The sequence below is a fragment of the Ambystoma mexicanum genome, chromosome 8 (genome assembly GCF_040938575.1).
Source record: "Ambystoma mexicanum isolate Mex_15411 chromosome 8, UKY_AmexF1_1, whole genome shotgun sequence".
Lineage (NCBI taxonomy): Eukaryota > Metazoa > Chordata > Amphibia > Caudata > Ambystomatidae > Ambystoma > Ambystoma mexicanum.
Genome location: NC_090929.1, coordinates 62546525 through 62570211, shown reverse-complemented (window position 1 = coordinate 62570211; position 23687 = coordinate 62546525). Strand labels below are relative to the sequence as shown.

At 50.1% G+C, this 23687-nt stretch overlaps 1 protein-coding gene across 1 annotated transcript in view; it reads left to right on the top strand.

Moving 5' to 3' along the window:
• The first annotated feature begins 8204 nt into the window (after positions 1-8204).
• The window catches only part of FAM78A (family with sequence similarity 78 member A), a 249147-nt gene continuing 233664 nt past the window's right edge, over positions 8205-23687 (top strand). Inside the window, exon 1 of the mRNA XM_069609282.1 lies at positions 8205-9588. Within this exon, the coding sequence (XP_069465383.1) occupies positions 9155-9588 (434 nt within the window). The 5' untranslated portion in view covers positions 8205-9154. The remainder of the gene's footprint in view (positions 9589-23687) is intronic.

Genomic DNA, 23687 nt, shown 5'->3' with positions numbered 1-23687 from the left:
TGTGAAGGAATTGCAATCATTAGCAGGTAAACTAAACTTTGCTGGTAGGGTTATACCGCAAGGCAGGATATTCCAAAGAAGGATTGAACAGAGAACAAGAGGGGCCAAGGAGGGGTACCACAGAGTCAGAATTGGTGGGGGAATCAAGAAAGATTTGGAGGTATGGGGTGAATTCCTTAAATCATTGAATGGACAGTGATCTGTCGCTCACCAATAAACGAGGAGAACAAGAGGGTGTTGTTTACAGATGCAGCCGGGGGATTTGGTTTTGGCGCAATATTGGGTACAGAATGGTGAGCAGAAAAGTGGCCAAAGGCATGGCAGGAGGCAGCATGAACGAGTAATATCACATTACTGGAGCTGTTTCCTATCTGGGTAGCGCTATGTGCATGGGAGGCAAAGCTAAAGAGCTAAAAGTTTGGTCAGACAACATGGCAGTAGTGCATGTAATAAATAATGGAAGCGCATCATGCCCGCTGGTCTTGGAATTAATGGGGGCAATAACATTGGGTTGTCTGAATAATAATGTTATCTTAAGGGCGAGGCATATCGGTGGAGAAGCAAATGTGGTCGCTGACGCCTTGTCTCGTTTCCAGTGGGGCAAGTTCAGAGAGCTGCGGCTGGATGCAAAAAGGATAGACGCCCACGCCACAGAAGGCATGGGTCCCATTAAAAGCAATGGAGGAAAAACGGTTAACTACAAGGTTGACTCAGAAGAGGAGGAGCAAGGTCAAATGATAGAAAGATTGGCCAGGAACGCTATAACATACAAACCTGGTAAGCAGTACAAGAAACAAGTGAATAATGTGTTAAAGGAAACAGGGTTGCAAGAAGTGGGGGAGATTACAATCTCCAAATTGTGTGACTTCCTGGAGAAAGCATTTGCACAGGGGAAAAGGAAAAGCTGGGGAGCAGTGCATTTGGCCGCGGTCGCATATACCTCTAAGGTGGCCGGGGTGACAGACCCAACAGTTAGCCCACGGATAAAATTAAGGGTTGGGCAAAATTGGAGGGAAGGAAACCAGACAGCAGGAGACCCTTGAATTTTGGGAAAGTGGTTAAACTGTTACAATTGTTGCATAGTACATGTAGCAACAGTTATGAGACAATTCTGTTCAGGGCGGCGTTTGCGCTAGCGTATTATGGGGCTTTTAGGATTGGGGAACTGGTAGCGCGCAACACAGTTGCAGGGGACGGGCTAGCGAGAAGCGACGTCAGCATAGGGTCCAAAGGCATGTCGATAATGCTGAGGAAATCAAAAACAGACCAGATGGGGAAAGGTAGAACAATAGAGCTGAATTGCATTAAGGAAAGGGAGCATTGTCCCAGGTGCATCACCCAGAAATTTCTCGAGGTACGGCCAGAAGTCGGGGGACAACTACTGATACACAGGGACGGGAGAGCGCTCAGCAGATACCAGTTCCAAGCAGTGCTAAAGAAAACTATAGCAAAAGCAGGGTGGGATGCAGCAGAATTTGGGACCCAGTCCTTCAGAATAGGGGCAGCCACGTCAGCATGGGCAGGAGGCCTGGGAGCGAAAGGCGTAAAGAACATTGGGGGGTGGAGGTCACAATGCTTCAAAAGATATGTAAGCGAACATTTGATATGATTCCTCTCCCATCCATCCATGCAGATACGAGCCCCTACAAGTCGGCATGGATAGTCGGCCATTCATTTGTGACCCGGGCAGGCAGGTGGATCGAAGACTTCAAAGAGGGTCTGCATTTTAAAAAGACAATAACATCCTGGTGGGGCCTCCCAGGAATGCATTGGGAGGACATTCACGATCGGTTATCGGACCTGATCGGGTTCAGGGACCCTCCGGAGTACCTGGTAATCCACCTGGGTGGTAATGACCTGGTCAAAACAAATAACAAACTGATGCGCAACATGTGCGAGTCTCTAAGGGCCATAGCGCACTGCTGGTGGAAAACCGAAATTTTTATGTCCTGAGATAATCACCCGCAGAGTCTGGTACGGGGCGCACAGGAGGCATGGCATCGTAACTGCAAGAAAAAAGCTCAACAAGGCAGTGGAAAGGTACTGTAGGAGTATGGGGCTCCAGTTTATAAAGCATGGCTTGTAGCCGAACAACCCAGAAATGTTCCACCAGGACGGGGTACATCTATCCAGCAAAGGGATGGGAATTTTTACAGATAACATTTTTAGAGCCTTAGCAGAGCGAGGATGCAGATAGGGGTGCTTTTTGGGGAGACCTGAGCGGCCGAGGCGACACCCACTCAGGTGTGGCGGGACGTGTCCAGGAACGGATGCCCAGGGTAACTAAGACTAGCCGAGGAGAAGGCTGGGCATCTACACCCCCTGGACACGAAGTGCCCAAAAGCGAGTTGGTGTTATTTTTGAGTGTTATGATTTTTGTTTGGTGTTATTTTCTGTAGAAAATAAATAAGCCTACGGCCTGTAATTTTTCCACTAACAAAAACCCTGTCTGTACTATTATTTCTTTATCCCGGGTACTAGGGACTAGGAACAGGAGCGAAGGGGAGCCCACACTACTCAGCCTATGCCCCAGGCCCCGTGCGGTACAAAGTACGGCACGATAGAGGGCCTGGGGGGTTAGGCGCGCGGTGGGGGAAACAAACGGCGTGAAATGCAAGGGGAGAGGCAGCCAAGCAGGCGCCCCCACCTGCGGCATTGACAAAGGAGACACAATGCATATGGGGGAATGGTGTGAGGAAAAAACAACAGGGGGGCAGGAGGAAGTCCGGCCCCCCAGAGGTACAACAAAGGGCCAGGGGGGTATAAATACCCCAACGAAAAGCAGGCTAGGCACAACCAGGTAAGGAGCTCACCTCATTCGGGTAAGCTCCCAGGGCCTGGAAAAGGGGGAGAAGGAAACGTTTTGCCACCCAACCCACCCAGCGAAAAAGGCAAGGAGAGGAGAAAGAACAAGGAACAGGAACGCCGAGTACTTTCTGCGGTACACGGTAGAAGAAAGTCGTAGGCAGCGGCACGTGTCCAGGAATGGATGCCCCAGGGTAACTAAGACTAGCCGAGGAGAAGGCTGGGCATCTACACCCCCTGGACACGAAGTGCCCAAAAGCGAGTTGGTATTATTTTTGGTTATGATTTTTGTTTGGTGTTATTTTCTATAAAAAATAAATAAGCTTACGGCCTATAATTTTTCCACGAACAAAAACCATGTCTGTACTATTATTTCTTTATCCCGGGTACTAGGGACTCTGAACAGGAGCGAAGGGGAGTCCACACTACTCAGCCTAAAAGAAAAGTGGAGCATCCTTCCCACCTCCCTCAGGCCCGCCTGCCCGCTGTTGACCAGGTGCGCGCAGGGAGGCTGGGGGGGGGGGGCAAATTCGCCCAGGGCGATACTTCCCATAAAGCCGGCCCTGCTCACACACTCATGCCAATAATATACATCCACACACTTGGAGTACTATTGGGGTCTGACGTTATTTTACATGACCATCCTGGCAGCTCGCCGCGACATCCCCCTGCGTTTGTGGTCGTCTTACAGTTAATATGAAAATGCTTCTGTATCTTGCCGCATGTGTTTTTATCTTGCAAACATTGAGTATTTATGCGGGAGAACTACACTACCCATGATTCTCGGATCAGTGGGGAGGAAATGTCGTTCTCAGCCGAGATGGCCATATGCAGCAGCTGCAACTGAAGCGAGCATTTTTGAGGGGTGGGGGGCTGTGGCATGGGATGAGACCGGCGTTCTGGAAATTGTGCAACTGAACAGTGCTGAGAGGAAGACTCACACGGAGGGCGGGGACCTGTCATTTCCTCTGGGCCAGCAGCTCCCAGGCACTGACTGCAAAGTTTCGCCCCCCGCCCGGGTGCAGAGAACAGGCCATCGGCGTGCCATAAAGGATGGGGAGGGGACTGCACCACCGCCGGCAGATTCCTCTCCTCGCAGGCGCGCGTGAATGTGGCGCTGCCCTCAGCCCTGGCATGCAGACTGCAGAGCAGGCGCATCGCACAGAATGCTGGAGAGCAGACGCCTCCGAGGCCGGCTTCTGCAGCTCTGAAGGATGCAGCGGACGAGTGCCTGCAAAGCGCGCACAAGGGAAGGGCTCCTGACAATGCACATCTGAATGATTCATGCAGAAAAATACACGGATGGCAGATTCCTCCGCAAAACGCACACCTGACAGACTCCCGCGGAACAAATGCAGCTGGCGGTGTCCTGCAGAGCAGACACATCGATGGGCTGCTGAGCACAGACGCGTTTAGGACAGGTGCTGAATGAAATACGTGTCCGGCAGGCTCCCCCGCAGGATATGTGTCGGACAGTATCCGAAGAACGCCACGAAAATGCCCATCTGACAGACTACTACAGAACAGACGCCTCTGAAATAATGTTGACGCAGGACATGATTTTTTTTAAAGCCTTCTCATAATAAACATATGGTATTGTCTCTGGCACAGAGGTCACATCCGGCATATTGTCGCAGAAAATACAGATCTGACCCCTGCCGAACCGACCGAGCTGACAGTTTCCTGCACAGCAGATATCTGAGACGTCTGTATAACATGCATTTCTGAGACTCCTGGGGAACAAACCATATGCCAAGCTTACGAATAACATGCATGTCTGAAATTCCTCCAAAATAGGCCCATCTGATGGGCTGCTGTAACCCATGCATGTCTGATATTCCTCTGAAACAGGCCCATCTGATGGGCTGCTGTAACCCATGCATGTCTGATATTCCTCCGAAATAGGCCCATCTGACAGGCTCCACTACAACATGCATTCCTGAGACCAGGGGTGTTGCTAGGTCTGGAAAAGACCCGTGGCTTGGTTGTAGCTCCTAAGATTCTATCCGGGGCTACAACCAAAAGACCAGTGGCTTTAGCCCCCATAGGCCCCCCACCCCAGCAACGCCTCTGCCTGAGACACCTGCAAAACAGGCACATCTGGCAGGCTCCCATATCCCATGCATACCTCAAACTCCTGGGGAACAAACCATATGCCAAGCTCCCGTATAACATGCATGTCTGAGACTCCTTCGAAACAGGCCCAGCTGACAGCCTCCAGCATAACATGCATGTCTGATACTCCTGCGAAACAGGCCCATCTGACAGCCTCCAGCATCACATGCATGTCTGATACTCCTGTGAAACAGGCCCATCTGACAGGCTCTTTATAACATGCATGTCTGATACTCCTGCGAAACAGGCCCATCCGACAGGCTCCAGTATAACATGCTTGTCGGATACTCCTGCGAAACAGGCCCATCCGACAGGCTCTGTATAACATGCATATCTGATACTCCTGCGAAACAGGCCCATCTGGCAGGCTCTGTATAACATGCATATCTGATACTCCTGCGAAACAGGCACATCTGGCAGGCTCCCATATCCCATGCATACCTGAGCCTCCTGGGGAACAAACCATATGCCAAGCTCCGGTATAACATGCATGTCTGAGACTCCTGCAAAACAGGCCCATCTGACAGGCTCTGTATAACATGCATATCTAAAACTCCAGCGAAACAGGCCATCTGACAGGCTCCAGTGCATGTCTGATACTCCTGAGAAACAAGCCCATCTGACAGCCTCCACCATAACCTGCATCTCTGATACTCCTGCGAAACAGGCCCATCTGACAGGCTCCAGTATAACATGCATGTCTGATACTCCTGCGAAAGAGGCCCATCTGACAGGCTCCAGCATAACATGCATGTCTGATACTCCTGCGAAACAGGCCCATCTGACAACCTCCACCATAACATGCATCTCTGATACTCCTGTGGAACAAACCATATGCCAAGCTCCTGTATAACATGCTTGTCTGATACTCCTGTGATACAGGCCCATCTGACAGGCTCCCGTACAACATGCATGTCTGATACTCCTGCGAAACAGGCCCATCTGACAGGCCTCTGTATAACATGCATGTCTGATACTCCTACGAAACAGGCCCATCTGACAGGCTCCCGTATAACATGCATGTCTGATACTCCTGCGAAACAGGCCCATCTGACAACCTCCACCATAACATGCATCTCTGATACTCCTGTGGAACAAACCATATGCCAAGCTCCTGTATAACATGCTTGTCTGATACTCCTGTGATACAGGCCCATCTGACAGGCTCCCGTACAGCATGCATGTCTGATACTCCTGCGAAACAGGCCCATCTGACAGGCCTCTGTATAACATGCATGTCTGATACTCCTACGAAACAGGCCCATCTGACAGGCTCCCGTATAACATGCATGTCTGATACTCCTGCGAAACAGGCTCATCTGACAGGCTCCCGTATCCTAAGCATATCTGATACTCCTGCAAAACAGGTCCCCGTATAACATGCATATCTGATAGTCCTGCGAAACAGCACCATCTGACAGGCTCCCGTATAACATGCTTATCTGATACTCCTGCAAACAGGCCCATCTACACGTTCATGTATAACCTGCATACCTGGGACTCTTGCAAAACAGGCCTATAGGAGAGGCTCTCTTATAATATGCATATATGAGACTCCGGCGAAACAAGCCCATCTGACATGCACTCGTATCCCAGCATATCTGATACTCCTGCAAAGAGGCCCATCTATAGGCTCCCATATGGCTCCCATATAACATGCATATCTGGGCCTCTTGCACAACAGGCCTCTCGGAGGGTACAAGCCATCTGCCAAGTTCCCGCATAACATGCATATTTTAGACTCCTGAGAAACAAGCTCATCTACAGGCTCCAGTATAACATGCATGTCTGATACTCCCGGGAAACAGGCTCATCTACAGGTTTCCGTATAACATGCGTACCTGGGACTCTTGCAAAACAGGCCTCTCGGAGGGGTACAAGCCATCTGCCAAGCACCATAACATGCATATCTGAGACTCCTGAGAAACAGGCCTATCAGAGAGGCTCTATATCTGAGACGCCTTGCCTACCATGCCACAGGCTCCCGCATAACATGCTTAACGGGGATTCCTGGAAAACAGGCCCATCCGACAGGCTCCAGTATAACATGCTTATCTGCTACTCCCGCGAGAGGCCTGTCTACAGGTTCCCTCCCGTATAACTTGCATATAGGAGAATATGTGTGGAGCAGGCCCATCTGACAGACTCTTGCATAACACACATATATGACAGACCCTTGTAAAACAGACACGTTCACAAGTTTCTGCGCAGACCTTTCTGGCCGACCGCTGCCCAGCCGGCGCATCTGAGAGGCTCCGTCACAACATGCATATCTGACGGGCAGATGCCTGCAGAACAAGTTGCTTAGTAGACCTCTGACTAGTGTGGACTGCTGCACATCTGTAACATTCCTGCAGAACATGCGCTTCTGACAGACTCCTACAAGTATGGCACTTCTGAATAACTTGCCAGGGTGACAGACACCTGTAGAACAAGTCTATCTGACAAGCTGTTGCAGAACAGACGCTTCTGACAGACGCCTGCATGTATGGCACTTCTGAATAACTTGCCAGGGTGACAGACACCTGTAGAACAAGTCTATCTGACAAGCTGTTGCAGAACAGACGCTTCTGACAGACGCCTGCATGTATGGCACTTCTGAATAACTTGCCAGGGTGACAGACACCTGTAGAACAAGTCTATCCGGGTAGCTGCTGCAGAATAGACGCTTCTGACAGAATCTGCGTGTATGGCACGTCTGAATAACTTGCCAGGGTGACAGACACCTGTAGAACAAGTCTATCCGGGTAGCTGCTGCAGAATAGACGCTTCTGACAGAATCTGCGTGTATGGCACGTCTGAATAACTTGCCAGGGTGACAGACACCTGTAGAACAAATCTATCCGACAAGCTGCTGCAAAACAGACGCTACTGACAGACTCCCGCATAGCGCACCCATCTGACAGACACATTGGACGGTGTCCCAGAGGGCAAGGACGACTGACGGTCCAACGCACGGTAGAGTTAGCTCCCTGAAGCCAGACATCCTGCGTGTGGTCCGGGCGCCCCTCCTGGTGGGAATCACGGGCAGACCTTGCGGGGAGTTCTTTGCGATTGGGCGCAGTGCTGGGAGGGAAGGTTAAGGGTCCGCAGCATAAAGAGCGCGCAAGGAGCATCCCGAGTCCGTTTAGTGTACACCTCCGTCAGCAGGGCTCCCCGTGCTAGGGACCCCCCATATCCCGAGATCGGGGATCTGTGGGATCTTCATTCCAGGAAGACAGGTGTAAAGGACCACCTCCCAAAGCCCCCTGCCAATGATCCCGTTTAGCCTCCGCAACAGAACCCCAGGACCCGCGATGGAATGGACACGAGACCCCCGGCCTAGGAACCCCCCGCGTCCATGTGCGGGAGATAGATCCCCGCTGTAAGGAACTCCTCCAGGCCCGCTGTTTAAGAGATCCACAGCCGGTTTTAGCATCCTGTGTGTAAGTGATCCCTCCTTCTTCTGGTCCCTCCTATAACCCCCGCCCCCAGCCTCTCTATGTAAGGGATTCCCTGGCAGACCACTATGTATGGCACCCGCCTGCACGGGGTTCCCCCAAATCCTGCGTTCGTGACCCACCGGCTCCCCCAGTGTAAGGACCCCGGCTCGTATGGACGGGGTTCTCTCCCTGCGCCCCTGCACACAGCGCAAGTGCAAGGGATTCCCGGTATCTCAGTGTAACATGCGACCAGCCTACCCTGTGTAATAGATACCTTCCGCACGCACCCCCATGCACTATCCCGTGCAGGGGTCCCCTCTCCTCTCCCTGCCTGCCTGCCTGCCGGGGGTTGATGTCAGTGCCCCGGTCATAGAGGCGGATATTGACGAGGCGGCTGGATAGCGCTGAGCGGCGCTGGGCGCAGACCCCCCGGCAGGAGGGCAGCGAGCCGACACTGTGAGCACAGCAAGCCTCGGGCCGCCGAGGGAACCACCAGCCCCGGGCCGCCGAGGGAGCCCGCTCCATGCTGCGAGCCCAGCGAGAGTCGCACGGCAGCCTCCACCGCTGCACCTGCAGAGCTCAGGACTCGGAGCCAAGACCTGCCAGCGAACCCCGCATCGGCACCCAGAACCCCAGAGGCGCACCCGCACCCAAGAGCAGACCCTACCCAGGACCCCTGCAGGGCATGCTATGATCGCTGGCGGGCTACACGGATCCTGGTCGCCCCCAAAGCAGCAGCAGCAGCAGAAAAAGCAGAGAAACGGGGGGCTCCCCAGACTCAGCCCCCCTGAGATGGAGGAGTGTTTTCCTCTATGGCTCTGAACACGGACACTAGCGATGAGAACAGTTACATCCGGGAGGAGGTTTCGTCCCTGGCAGGGGATTGTGAACAGCACGAGCAGCAGCACTACGGCCTGTCGATGCAGCACCGTCCCCCGGACTGCATGAACCTGCTAGAGATCGCGCTGGTACTAAACACCATGGGGTGCCTGCAGAGCCTGGGCTGCAACAAGTCCAAGGTCTTCCGGGACAGCATCGTGCTGTCCGAGCTCTCCGCCTCCATTGACGCCATTCCCACCAGCATCGACGAGTCTTCGGCCGTGGTGCTGCGCTATCGGACCCCCCACTTCCGCGCCTCGGCACACGTGTCTGTGCCCCCCGTGCCCGCAAAGGAGACATGGATCGTGGGCTGGATACAAGCCTGCAACCACATGGAGTTCTTCAACCAGTACGGCGACCAGGGCATGTGAGTACTACACCATGTGCGCAGGGCTGCATGTTGGAAGAGTGCTGCGGCATGTGCAGTACTGCAGCGTGCGTGCAGAGCGGGGAGTGCTGCAGTAGAGGGAGTGCCAGTGCTGCAGTATGCAGGTGATGCGAGTGTTGCTGCATTTGTGAGCCCCCCGCAAATGTGTGGGGAAAGTGCTCCCTGAAGGTTGTTAGGCACTACACAGTCCGCCGGCATACAGTTGCGAGTACTGCATGTGCTGTGGCAGAGAGATACGGGCACTTATAAGTCATCATAGTACTGCTACTTGTGCTTAGCTAGGAAGGGGAAGGTAAGTATTCTGCTATGTTTCTTTAATATCGCGTGTGTGTGGTTATTCCTGTTTCTGCATTACTGTGGGGTTGTGCCAGCGCAACGAAGCACGTGCCTCCAGGACTACGTGTTTTTGTGGATAGGATGGGGTTAGGAGTAATCGCAAAGGACTAGGGGTTCACCTATAACAGAACAGGAATTCCTCTTTAGGTTGGCCGAAATCTACAATGTCCGAATGTGTCATATGCAAAAGTGTCAGGGTCCTCTATCAGGCTCTCCCATGTTCTCCGTCTTCAAAACCGCCTGCCTTCTTGGCTCAGTCTTCACTCACATCAATATAGCACCCAGTTGCTTCTTAACTCAGTCAGTCACGGGAATATAGCGCCCAGAGGCTTCTTGACTCAGTCACAGCAATGCAGCACCCAGCTGCTTCTTAACTCAGTCAGTCACATGAATATAGTACCCAGTGGCTTCTTGGCTCAGCCACAGGAATATAGTTTCCAGTGGAGCTTCTTGGCTCAGTTTACAGTCATAGCAATACAGCACCCAGCTGCTTCTTGAGTCAGTCACAGAAATACAGGGCCTAGTGGCTTCTTGGCCGAGTTCCGGAAATATAGTGCCCAGTGGCTTCTTGGCTGAGTCACAGGAATATAGGTCCCATGCGCATCTTGGCTCAGTCACAGACATATAGTGGCCAGTGGCTTCTTGGCTCAGTCTACAGTCACAGCAAGACAGCACCCAGCTGCTTCTTGATTCAGCCAGTCACAGGAGTATGGCGACCAGTGGCTTCTTGGCTCAGTCACAGCAATACAGCACGCAGCTGCTTCTTGACTCAGTCAGTTACAGGAATATAGCACCCAGTGGCTTCTTGGCTCAGCCACAGGAATATAGTGTCTAGTGGAGCTTCTTGGTTCAGTTTACAGTCACAGCAATGCAGCACGCAGCTGCTTCTTGACTCAGTCAGTCACAGGAATATAGTACCCAGTGGCTTCTTGGCTCAGACACAGAAATATAGTGTCCAGTGGAGTTTCTTGGCTCAGTTTACAGTCACAGCAATACAGCACCTAGCTGCTTCTTGAGTCAGTCACAGAAATATAGTGCCTAGTGGCTTCTTGGCTGAGTTCCGGAAATATAGTGCACAGTGGCTTCTTGGCTCAGTCACAGGAATATAGTTCCCATGCGCATCTTGGCTCAGTCACAGACATATAGTGCCCAGTGGCTTCTTGGCTCAGACACAGAAATATAGTGTCCAGTGGAGTTTCTTGGCTCAGTTTACAGTCACAGCAATACAGCACCCAGCTGCTTCTTGATTCAGCCAATCACAGGAGTATGGCGGCCAGTGGCTTCTTGGCCCAGTCTACCGTCACAGCAGTACAGCACGCAGCTGCTCCTTGACTCAGTCAGTCACAGGAATATAGCACCCAGTGGCTTCTTGGCTCAGTCACAGGAATATAGTTCCCATGCACATCTTGGCTCAGTCACTGGAATATAGTTCCCATGTGCTTCTTGGCTCAGTCACAGACATATAGTGCCCAGTACCTTCTTGTCTCAGTCACAGCAATAAAGCACCCAGCTGCCTTTTCACAGCGATATAGCAACTGGTCTGCCATGTGTAATTCACACGATTAGGATAGTGCCTAGTTCACTTCTTCCTGGCCTGGGGTTATAGCGGCCCATTTCAGTTTGAAGGGTATGGTGCCTTTCTCATCCTATAAGGGATAACACTACCAAGGGATCACTCTTTTGACCTAGAAGAAATATGGTGGCCTCTTGCCCTTTTAAGAACAATGTGCCCTGCCCACACATTTTCAAGGGAGCCCACCTTTCTTCCCTGTGGCAAACCTTGGATCCTGCTCCAGGGACATTCCCTGATTGTGCATAACAGAAGCTTAGCCCTGGACCTCAGAAGTCCCCAGACCTTCTCCAGGTCTCCTCTCAAGCTTCTCTGCTTCTGGCAGCTTCAAGATTCTGGCTCCTATTGGCTTTGCCCTCTCCTTGGGTAACAGTCTCTGCTCGCCACTCCTGTAACTCCCTCTTCTCTCCACCCCTCAGGCTTTATCTAGCCTTGTTCCCTGTGGCTATTTGTTCTTCTGTCCTCTCCAACTGGCATGTCATGTTGTCAGTGTGTGTTGGCTTTTCCTGCGCTCATACCACTTGTTTTCGTTTTAGTACTCATAGCTGTGAGTCTGCAACATTATAAAAGTTCTGGCTACCATCTTGGATCGGGTGGAAGCCCCGCCCACTCATTAATTCCGTCATGTTCTTTGGTGGGCTCTTGATTGGGTTCCAGGTCTTGTCCTCTTTCGTGGGTCTCCTTCCCACTAGCTTCAGCTTTCTCCTATTGTTGAATCTCCACCCTAGTCCTGATATATTTGTGTGTAATTCCCCGTTTGCAGATGTGCCCCCCCATAGCTTCCACCATCCCCCGACCTCACTCCACAGTTACTTCTCTATTTCTTGTTACGTTATGTTATTTTGCATTTATATAGCGCCTTATATACCATTGGTATGGTCTGAAGGCGCTGGTAGGTTGAACGCCCTTGGGAACCGAAGTTCAGGTCAGTAGAGAGGAGAGGGAGTCCAAAAGTGCGTGTGCGCACCAGGTATGTGTGCAGCTGGTGCGGAAGTCGAGTGGTAGCTGCTTCTTAGCAGTAGGTGTGGTGGTTGAGAGGTCAGGAGTATGTGTTCGCTCTGGTCCGTTTTAACCAGAACAAGTGTGTCTGCGTTAGGCCTGAGGAGAACGCCTGGCTGGGGGGTGTGCAACCAGCAATGATTACTTAGAGTGATGTGGAGTAAGAGGGAGATGTAGATATGAGAACAGTTATACCGAATGGTGTCATAGTATCTCTGTGTTCTAGATGAGTGGTGGTGTAAGGGGGAGAGTAAGCGTGGGGTGTGGTATGATGTATGTTTTCAAGTGTTTCCATCATTCCAAAGCATATTAGGTATCGTCCGTTGCACATATTCGTCCGTTCCTCCTACTCGTCCGCTTCACAGATTCGTCAGTCATTATCATCGTCTAGTTCAGACCCTCGTCCAGTCCGCACACTCGTCCAGTCCGCACACTCTTGTAGTTTATACTCGTCTAGTCTGGATACCGGTTCCAGATAGGGCACTGTGTTTGATTACCATCAGTGCTGGACCGATCTCCTCTGCTGCACCCTTGGCTTCAATATCAAGTGAACCCCTGGGTTTTCCCATGGCCAAATCCCATAACTCTGTGGCAGTGGTCTGCACTTCCTTGGCTCTGCATATCAGCACTAAATGTGGGGTAATGGACACACAGCACAGGTATAACTCCCTCCTCAGTGTTGGCGATCACGTCACTTAAGTCAGGGCATGACCCAGAATCTGTAAGAGGATCGCTGCTGCTCCCATCCTGAACTGCCCCAGGTAGCTAGATTGCCCTGGTAGGCCAGTCTTGCAACATTTTTCCTGAGCTAATATACTAAAAGCCTTCACTGATCTGTAGTTTCCCTTCCCCGTACTGCTCTATGACGGAATAGGCTTGCAGATTCAGGAACAGCCTTATGATTTGTCTATTGATAGCTTCATGCCTTGCTAACTAAGTGAGGGTGCATGGCTCAAGAAGTGTTTCAATCGACCTCCTGCTAGATATCATTTAAGGGCGGTATGAATCGTCATCATTAATAGCTGGCCGATCAGGCTCAGAAAGGATCACAGTTCTTTCTTTGTAGTTGGTAATGCTACTGATTTGACTGCTGCCACTTGACATCTCCTTCACTACCCACTGTGAAGTTCAGGCCCCAAACAGCCATGATTTAGCCCATTTGCAATTGGAAGGGTTTGCCATTAACCCTGTTCTCTTTAAGAGTCTGGTAAACTAAGCTGAGATGCTCTGTGTTCTTTGCACCTCTTACTATGGAGGACTATGTCATCAATAAAGGCACCAGTAAAATTCAGGTGTTTTCTCAGTAGATTATCCATAAGTCACTCGAAAACGTCTTGGGGCTCTGTATGCCAAAGGGTAGGGCTGGCAAATGAAAAAGCCCTTCTAGTTTAGAAAATTCTGTTTTCTCCCAATATTCTGGGGCCCAAGGTATCTGCCAATACCCTTTGCTAAGTCCATAGTGGAGATGATAGCGGAGGTCCACAGTCTCTCTATTAACTCATTAACGTAAGGCATTGGATATTAATTGAATTTTTCCAAGGTAATTAACCTTCCGAAAGTTGATGCAAAATTGCCATGTGGCATCCTTTCGCAATCAGAAACATAGGGGATGACCATTTACTATGATTTCGCTCAATTACACCCAGCATCTTCTCCACCTCCTGTCTGAGCACTTCTATCCTGGCTAACACCGTACAGGAGGGTCTTAATCGGATTAACTTTCAAATGTGGAAGAAAAATCCTTTTTCCTGTCCTGGGACTTCCGGTAAGACATCTCTTCAATGTTGCCAGTGGCCAGAGAAGTCTTGTTGGGCAGAGGCTAGCTGGTAGTTCTGCTGTAATTTCCATTGCTTTTGCCTCTGTACTCACTGGAGGTGTTATTGAATTATGATCCTGACCACCATGAAAGGGTCAGGATCGCTTCTGTATACCTTTAGCCAGTTCACAGGATAAACCTGCTACTGGCGAGGCGGGTCATTACCTTATCCCCCACTTGGAAAGATCAGAATTGTTCTCCTTGCATACAGCTGGATCACTGCCTCTCACAGGATTGAGGAAATGTCTCCAGATGATGTTATGTATCAAGACCATTTGCTATTTCCTCTGTACGAACAGGGCGATTTTGACAGCATCTTCTCTAGGAGATCCCAGAGATTTTGGCTCTACAGCAGATCAAACAGGGAGAACCCAGGAGAAGCCTGTGGGGTCTTCCGGATTGCAGACAACATCCAAAGTTATTTAATTTGTCCGAAATGTTCAAGTCATGTTCAACTAGTTTTGTGAAGATGTGCTTCAGGGGTTATTGAAACGTTCTACAAGCCTGTCTTTTTTTTTTTTTTTAAACACATTTTTATTGGCATTTCTTTAAACAGTAAACATCGGGACTCAACATAGTCCCTAATCGCTCTCCTCCACACCCCCCTACATCCCCACCGGTTTATCGTTTGTGCTGTCCTACTGCAAACCCTGCTGTTTCGATCTTAGCCAGTGAACATGTCCAGAATACGTAGGTTATGCAGGCACCACTGGAGCATGTAGTCACTCTGCAGGTATACAATGGCGTCACCCCAATCTGTAGCGAAGCGCTGCCTGTCCCCCTGGGGGTTGTATGTGATTCTCTCCATTGCTACAAAGGTCCATATCCTGTGGAGCCATTCTTGTGTGGTTGGAGGGGATTATTGTTTCCATTTTTGCGCTTTTGCTAGCCATGCCGCTATGAGAAGGCCCATAAAGTTCCGTTTTTGTGTCTTGGTGAGAGACTTATCTCGGGGGGCCCACAGGCCACACATCCATATTTCTTCTCCTAGGTTTTCGGTGCCCTTGAAGAGTTTGTGCATTTGCTTTCTCACCTCCGACCAGAAGTGCTGTAGCTCTTTGCAGTTCCACCAGATGTGTCTCCAAGTTCCCATCGCGTCGCATCCCCTCCAGCATTTCCCTTGTACTGTCGGGAACATTTTGTGTAATCTTTCTGGGGTGAAATGCCATTGGGTCATCACTTTGGTCCATGCTTCTCTCGTTTGTATCGCTCGAGTCCATTTTGGGATTGTTTGCCAAAGATATGTCCATTGTTCCCTCATTATTTGTTTCCCTAGTGTGATTTCCCATTTTTTCATGTAGTGCCATGTTATATTTTCTTCCTGGGCATTTATGAATTTGTATAGGGTAGATAGGAATTTCTTTTCCCCCGTCTGGGTCAACATGCATGTCTCAAAGGGTGTGGGTTCTCTGGTCAATGCCCTGGTAATTCTTGGCGTTGAGAGCCAATGAAGGATTTGTTCATACTGAAACCTGTCCTTTTCTGTGAGGCCCAGCATGTCCTGGCAGTCTGCAAATGTTCTAATCTGCTGTCCGTCGAACATGTCTCCCACTTTTGTACAGCCCACGTCTCCCCATTTCTGGAATGCTACTTTTTCCGCACCTGGGGGGAAGTCTGGATTGTCAAACATTGGTATGAATGGGGCTGTGTCTATCGTGAGCGTTCCTTTCTTGGTTGCTTTGTCCCATATTTCCATGGTGGTGCTCATAATTTCACTTGCTTTGATGTTTTGATGCCTGTGCTCGGGTTTCCTCCAGAGGAGGTGTCGCAGGTTTGATCTTGCTACTGCTCTGTCCTGCGCTTCCCACCATTTTTCTGATGAATCTGTGATCCATTTGTGTAGGACCCATAATCACCATACCTCCGTCTACTCTAAGCGCCGTGAGAACCTGTCGTGACAATCTTGGTGTCTTGCCTTGCCATATGTATTTGGATATTATTTTGGTGAGTGTCTTGAAAAAGGTTGGCGGTATCCGACTGGGAAGAGCTTGGAAGTAATACAGCAACCTGGGAAGGATCGTCATCTTGATGACTGTAAGTCTGCCCCACCAAGAGATCGACAACGGATTCCATCTGTCCAGGTCTCTTTTTACATCATCTAAGAGTTTCGGGTAGTTCCCCTTGTAGAAGTTTTTTATGGTTGGTGTCAGAGTCACTCCAATGTATCTCACGCCTTCTGCAGCCGTTTGTAGGTGTAGGTCTTTCGTTGTCTCGTATATCTCCTTAATATCTCCTGCCAGGGCCATTACCAATGATTTCTGTTTATTTATCTTTAGACCGGATATTGCTCCATGTTCGCCTATCTGCTGAATAAGTAAGGGGAGGGTCTTAATTGGATCTGTAAGGGTCAACATCATATCATCTGCGTTGGCGGCTGTCTTGTGCATATGGCCACCCATTTCTATGCCCATTATAAGTGGGGCCGCTCTGATTTTAGCCAGGAAGGGTTTGAGAAAAATTGCATACAGAAAGGGTGACAGGGGGCACCCCTGCTTGGTGCCCCTTCCTATTATGATGGGGTCTGACAATTCCCCATTGACTGCTATCCTGGCTGTTGGTGAGTTGTAATTTGCCCCAATCATCCTTATCGAAATTATAGCTGATGGCATTTTCATGATTCCCGCTTTCTCTATGAGGTGCACTATTCGCCTGATGTTGTCATGGGTTTTCCTGTTGGGAATAAACCTTGATTGCTCTTGATGTATCAGCTTGGGGAGCAGGGGTGCTAGCCTGTTAGCGATTACTTTTGTGAAGAGTTTGGCGTCCATGTTGATTAGGGCTATTGGGCGGTATGAGCTCGGGTTTTCCGGATCTTTCCCTTTTTTGTGGAAGACTAACATTCTTGCCTTGTTCATGGACGCAGCGATGTAGTTTGAGACCTTGAATGTGTTGAAGAGGTTGGTGAGATAGGGCGTTAAAATTTCCGCAAATGTTTTGTAAAAAAACGCCGTAAAGCCGTCTGGTCCTGGAGATTTATTCTTGGGTAGATCCCTTATTGCTTTTGTGACCTCCTCAATCGTTATTGATTGATCCAGGGCTGCTTTTTCAGCAGGGGTTGTAGGGAGCGAAATATCTTTTAGGTAGTCCTCTTGTCCCTTTTCGTTTGGGTGCTGTGAGGTATACAGGGTCTGGTAGAAGTCTCGGAATATTTCTTTAATATCCCTCGATTGAGTCTTTCTGTTTCCCTGTCCGTCTTTCAGGGAGTGAACCATTTGATCCTGCCTTTTACCTTTTAGTTGGCGTGCTAGCAAATTGCCTGCTTTATTTGATTTCATCGCATACCAGTGTTTTGTGTGCAGCAGTTGGGTTTCTGCTCTTTTCGTCCTGATCAAGTCAAGCTGGCTCTGGATGTGGCGAAATGCCCTCTTGATTTTCCTGGTGGGATTCTTTTTCATTCCTTCTCTTATATCTTCCAGCTTTTTCTCCAGTTCGTCTTCCCATTTGTACGAAAGTTTGTCTTTTTGGGCTTTCAGCGCTATTATTTGTCCCCTGATCACCGCTTTGAAGGCCTCCCATATCGTACTCTGGGAGACGTCCGTGGTGTCGCTTTGCTCAAAGTAGTCCTCAATCTTTTCTCTAATTGTTTCTTTGGCCATTGGGTCTTGTATGATGTCTCTGGGGAGCGTCCATCTCCAAAGGCCTGATCTGCTCCGGAGTTTGGGAAGTGTGATCCAGAGCGGGGCATGGTCTGAAAGCGATATCTGGCCTTTTTCTATGTCCTGGATTTCTCCCAACAGGGCTCCTGTGACCCATAAGTAGTCGATCCTAGAGCTTGAATCATGTACATGTGAGTAATACGTGTGTCCTTTTGTTGTGCCTCTGAGACTCCGCCACACATCTTCAAGAGCCATATTCTGTATTGATTGTTTAAGCGCTGGAGAGGGAGATCCCTGTTGGGAATTTCTGGTATTCGATCGGTCTTCTGTCCGGTTCCAAGCTAGGTTAAAATCACCCGTCAGGATAACCTCCCCTTCCGCAAAGTTTTCCAATTTGTTGATCGTGTCTTTGATAAAGCCCTCCTGGCCCGTGTTCGGCGCGTAGAGGGTTGCTAGAGTCAGAAGGCGATTGTCCAACTGAACCTTCGCAAAGATGTAGCGGCCGTTTTTGTCTGCCATGGGCGCTCTGATTTGGACCTTCAGGTGGTTAGCGAATGCTATCAGCACTCCTTTTCTTTTCTCCTCATCATTGGATTGGAGAATTTGATTGTATCCTCTTATCCGGGTGAGGCCTTTCCTCTTTTTCTGTATGTGTGTTTCTTGGAGCGTTATTATGTCAAACCTCTCTCTGTGCAGGAAGTGTTCCGTCTTTTTTCTTTTCACTGGCGTGTTCAGGCCCCTGATGTTGAACGTTAGAATTTTTGGCCCCATTCTCTCATGTGTGGCTTGTGTTCCTTTTTGGGTTCATCTTGTGGGTCTCCGTTGTGCGCAATTGTACCGGTGGTTAACTCTCCCCCCCCCCTTCTCCCTCCTTCCCGCCCCAACTTTGATCCTGAGGAGGGCACTGGGCCCTATGGATGCTCCGGGGTTGTGCCTTTGCTCCATGCCCTCTAACATCCCAGGTATAGAAGTTTGCAGGGGTTCCTAAACCCTGCTTGTGGTGTGGATACCTAAGCCATCCCTTGGCTCGGCCGCACTTTCATGTTAGCACCTGCCCTGTCTGTAGCTTCTGTGCGTTCATCACCTCTCCCTCCATCTGTTCTTGCGTAGTGGTTTATTTTTGTGTAGGTTTAGTTTTTCACTGGTTTACGTGATTGTAGTCTTGTTCTCCACTTTTCAGCTTGCCATCCCCTCGGTTCTCTCTTTTGTCGTGGGGGCGCACTTTTATTTGGGGGGTCAGTCTCCTGATCCTGGCACCCCAGTATCTTGAGGCCTTCCTCGCACGTTGTGATTCGGCATTGTCTTTCCTCCCATGTGAACAGGAGACCAAAAGGGAATGTCCATTTATATCGGATTTGTTTATCGGTAAGGAATTTCGTTACTTGGCCCATTTCCCTTCTCTTTCTGAGGGTTGACTGCGCTAGGTCTTGGAACAGGAGTATTTCTTCCCTATTCATTCTTATTTGGTCTAGGGTCCTGGCCTTCCTTAAGATTTGTTCCTTTTGTAAATATTGCATCATGGCCACTAGAACGTCTCTTGGACGGGTTCCGGGTTCTCCTGCTCTTCGAGGGCCTACTCTGTGTATTCTGTCAATGAGGATTTCTTCTTCGGAGCCATCATTCAAGATGTCTTGGAAGACTTGTTGTACTGCCGTGCGCAGGTCTCTGTCCTCAACAGTTTCCGGCATATTTTTAATTCTTATGTTTGATCTCCTGGATCTGTTTTCCAAGTCTTCACATTGTGATTCCAGCTCCAACGCCACTCTCGCAAGGCGGTCCTGTGCTTCTGAATATTGGAGCACTTCCTCATCCATATTCTGGACCGTCCTTTCCAGGGTATCTGTCCTTTCCTCGAGGTTTTCTATGTCTTTTTACAGTTCATGGACCGCTTGCTTTAGGTCCCCTTTCATGTTTTCAAACTGCTTCTGGGTAGAGGAGATGAACTGGTCCTGGAATTCCTTAAACCAAGATTTCATGTTGTCTTTCGAGGCCATATCTGTGTGAACTGTCCGATCTGTAGGGTCTTCCACCTTGTTTTTCTGTTTGTTTGGCTGCTTGTTGTCTCTGTTTCCTGTACCCCAGAATTGGGTCAGATCCTGGGCGTGCTTGGGACCACTTTTGTTTGCCTCGGAGGCCTGTAATCTTTGTTTTGCCCTGGATTTTGACATGTGTATGTGTCTTTATCAGCCGGACATTTGAGGATGTTTGTTCGTTTTAGGACTTTGGGTTCTAGCAAGTGTTCAAAATGGCCTGGCTGTCTGCAGCCCTTGGTGGGGTCCTTCCGCGTGGTATCGGTTCGGGTTGTGGGGTCGCCCCCTCTAGTCTTGTGTACTGGAGGTTCCTTTGAATCGCGCGCTTTTATTGGGGCTCGCCGTTTCTCCTGGGTTTACCCCGCTATGAGACCTTTTGGATTCCCCCGTAGGGAGTGGGTGTTTCTGTGTCCCTTTGCCGAGTCGTTCATAATCCCCCGCGGCCTCTCGACATGTTTATCTGGCTCCCCCTAGCCCACTATGAGGTGTTTATCCCAACACCACTTTGGCTGGGGTTGTCGCTGGGCGGGTTGGCTTTGGGTCGAGGCCCTGCGGCTCCTCTGAGTTGTAATGTGGGGGGGATGGGTGCTCGGCCCGCTCCCCTAAGCTTATCCTGTGTACGCTCGGGGGATGTTGGTTCCCTTCCCCTGCCGGTGCCCCCGTATTAGTGCCCTGGGGTCACTGGTGTTGTTCGTGTGGAGAGAGGGGCCTTTCCCGCCACTCCCGATAGGTCTCCCCGGCCTCGTACCTGTGGTCTGTGGTTGCTGCAGGTCTGCTCGGCCCACCGATTTTCTTCACCTCCGACTGCTCTGCCGCCTTCCCCTCAGGACTCCGGCCGGTGCTCGTGTGGAGGGCGTCCGTCTCTGCTCGGGCTGCGGACTCTCCTCGGCTGCTCAATCTCCGTGGGGTCCGCTCTTGCCTGGGGCCCGGCCTCCTGCTCCTCCGCTCGATCCGCCCGGTGGCGCCTGGCTTCTGCCCGTTTTCTTCTCGCGCCGAGAGGGGGCCCCCAGTGGAGTGATGCGCCCCGCGGCTCTCCGGGCCCGGCCCACACGAACCGGTCCTCTTCCTCTTTCTGCCCGGCGGCGCTTCAGGTTGTTGACTGGGTTGGAGTCGTCCCCTGCGGCTCGAGCCTTCTCCGGGACGCCCTGTTGTGTGTGTTGCTCTGGTGCGGAGCGACGCACTGGTTCGTCTTCTGCTGGCGGGCTCGAGCGAGGGTCTCGTTTCCTCTTCTTCCTTCTCCACCTTCCGTAGGTAGTGGAGGGAGGGTACGCTTCACTGGGCGCGGTGTTTGCTTAGCTTGAAGGCTTCGAATTGTTGCGGCCCGAGCTGGGGGACGGAGCTACGCTCACGCACGTCTACCCGGCTCGGCCGCCATCTTGGAATCCCAAGCCTGTCTTTTTGAGGGTAAAAAAACAGACGTTCATAGAATCTTGGTTTTACTGCATCCATCAGTTTGTTTTTTAAGAATCGTTTCATTAAAATTTTACAGTTTGAAATCAGACAGAACATTATTTAAGAGTAAAAAAGAGAAAAAAAGATATGTTACAACATTAAAGTACCCAAACCTGGATATCTAAGAACTGTAGGTCCACCCACCCAATCTTTGACCTTTCCCCCAAAAAGTGTCAAGGGAAATAACAAGAACTACAAAACTTGGAGAAAAGTATTGCAAAGCAGGCCAACCCTCTGTTCTACAATGGTACCCTTCAGAATCAAGCATTCATAAGCGGCCACTTGTAAAATAAGGTCTAACCATTCTCGAAATATTTTCATCAGGGGTTCTTTCCAATGTCTCATTATGCTCATTCTCGTTTTTAGAAAGGATGTGGGCTGCTACCTTCGGTTGATGATTTGATTAGTCCTGAAGGGGAATGGGAGATGCCTAACGGTGGCAAGACGGGATTCTGTCCACCAACTCAACTAATACCATATAAGCATGTTCAAGGTCCCTGACCCACAACCTTTTCCCAACTGGACTGCATCATAGCATGAACAAGCTCTCAGCTGTACAACATCTCCAACAAGAGTACTACAACGCAGGGCTACAGTCTTTAAGGTGGGTTTGGTACCAATAGGCTCGATGTAGAATACGGTACACAATTATGCAGGTGTTAAGAGTCCTCAGCATACCAACCAAACCTCTAGAGGGGAGTCCCAAGTTTGATCACCCCCAGTGGAGTCCAGGTCACACTTTCACGATTCCTGCAGTTTGACGAATAGCCCTCATATATGTCCTAGTGGTGGCTTTCTTTTCGTTTGCAAAAGTCCTGACCAAATTATGAAAAGGCGAGCCCCTTAGTCCTTCTGTTTCGAGTCTTTTGTGCATCAAAGTCAGACTGTGTCTTAGTTTCAAGTATATCCAGAAGTCACTGTTAGGTAAGCTGAAAAAAGGACAGGGGATAATAGAATCCCACAGAGCCTGTGGCCCTTTCCACTCCAGTTCGTCCAATAAACGTGTTGACTCCTATCTGGACACATTTTATTTTCCAAATCGGGACCTGGGATGTGAGGCCAGCAATCATACCCTCCCTCCTATGAATAGCGTTCAAGATCTAGTGGGGAATTTGTAATAGGTGACAAAAATAAAAAGTGGAGCAAGGCCTTAAGAAGTGGTCTTCGTGTAGATCCTTAATACGTTCTTTCACCTTCAATAATTTCAGCCCTTGACAGCTGTGGCATTCTCATAGCCCAGTAGTACAGCGTGATGCCTGATTCACTCATCCTCCCCTGAAATGTTCTCAATAGTTTCTTGCTTAAGTGCAGCGCTGCCCCTTCCATAGGAGTTTCAGTAGGAACGTTGCCACTTTCATAACGTATATGTTGGGTGTCCTGAAGGGAAGCATACTAAAGAGGTAAAGCACTTGAGGGAGAGAGACCATTTTAAATAAATAACTGTGTCCCATTGCTCCCCATCTTGCCCCAGAGAACCCCATTGGTACACTTCATAGTAGACAGAGAATTCCTAACACAATAGTTTATCGGCAAATCTTGTCACCTGATCGAGATGATAGATGAAAAGGTGCGTCATACATTGGGAGGGTTTGGACCTCTCTTTCCCCCCTTAACTTTGTACCCAAATAATGCACAAACCAAAGAAGTAATACACAGTGTGAGAAGAAGCTCGGTTTGGTGGTTAGGCAGTGTGAACATTACATTGTCAGTTTATAATTGGTACTTACTGCGAGGGGTCAGAAATGCGCGATGGACACAAAGGGCCTCATTACACGGTAGGCGGTGAGCCATGGCGCTATTAGCGCCATGGCTCATGCCGGTAAAATACCGGCACCGCCTTGGCGGAAAGGGGATTTACCGCCCCATCCCAAGGTTGGAGGGGCGGTAAATCCCCCTTCCGCCATTGCCCTTCCCCATTCCCATTTCTGCCCCATAGGGCTCTATGGGAATGGGGAAGGCGCTAATTACGGCACCGCAATTTTGCGGTTCCGTAATTAGCTCCGAGGTCCCTTAGCGGGTTGGTATTTAACGCCTGCAAAAAGCAGGCGTTAAAACTCCAACCCGCTAAGGGACCTCGTAGTAAGGCGGCAGGGATTTACCGGTACCGGTATTTTACCGGTGCAGGGATTTACCGGTACCGGTATTTTACTGGTGCCGGTAAATCCCTACCGCCTACCGTGTAATGAGGCCCAAAGTTGTAGTTTTCTCAGTGTTTTCCATTTTATTAAAGTAAAAGAGGGGTGAGATAAACAGGTGTCTGTCCCTATCCTAACGAGGAT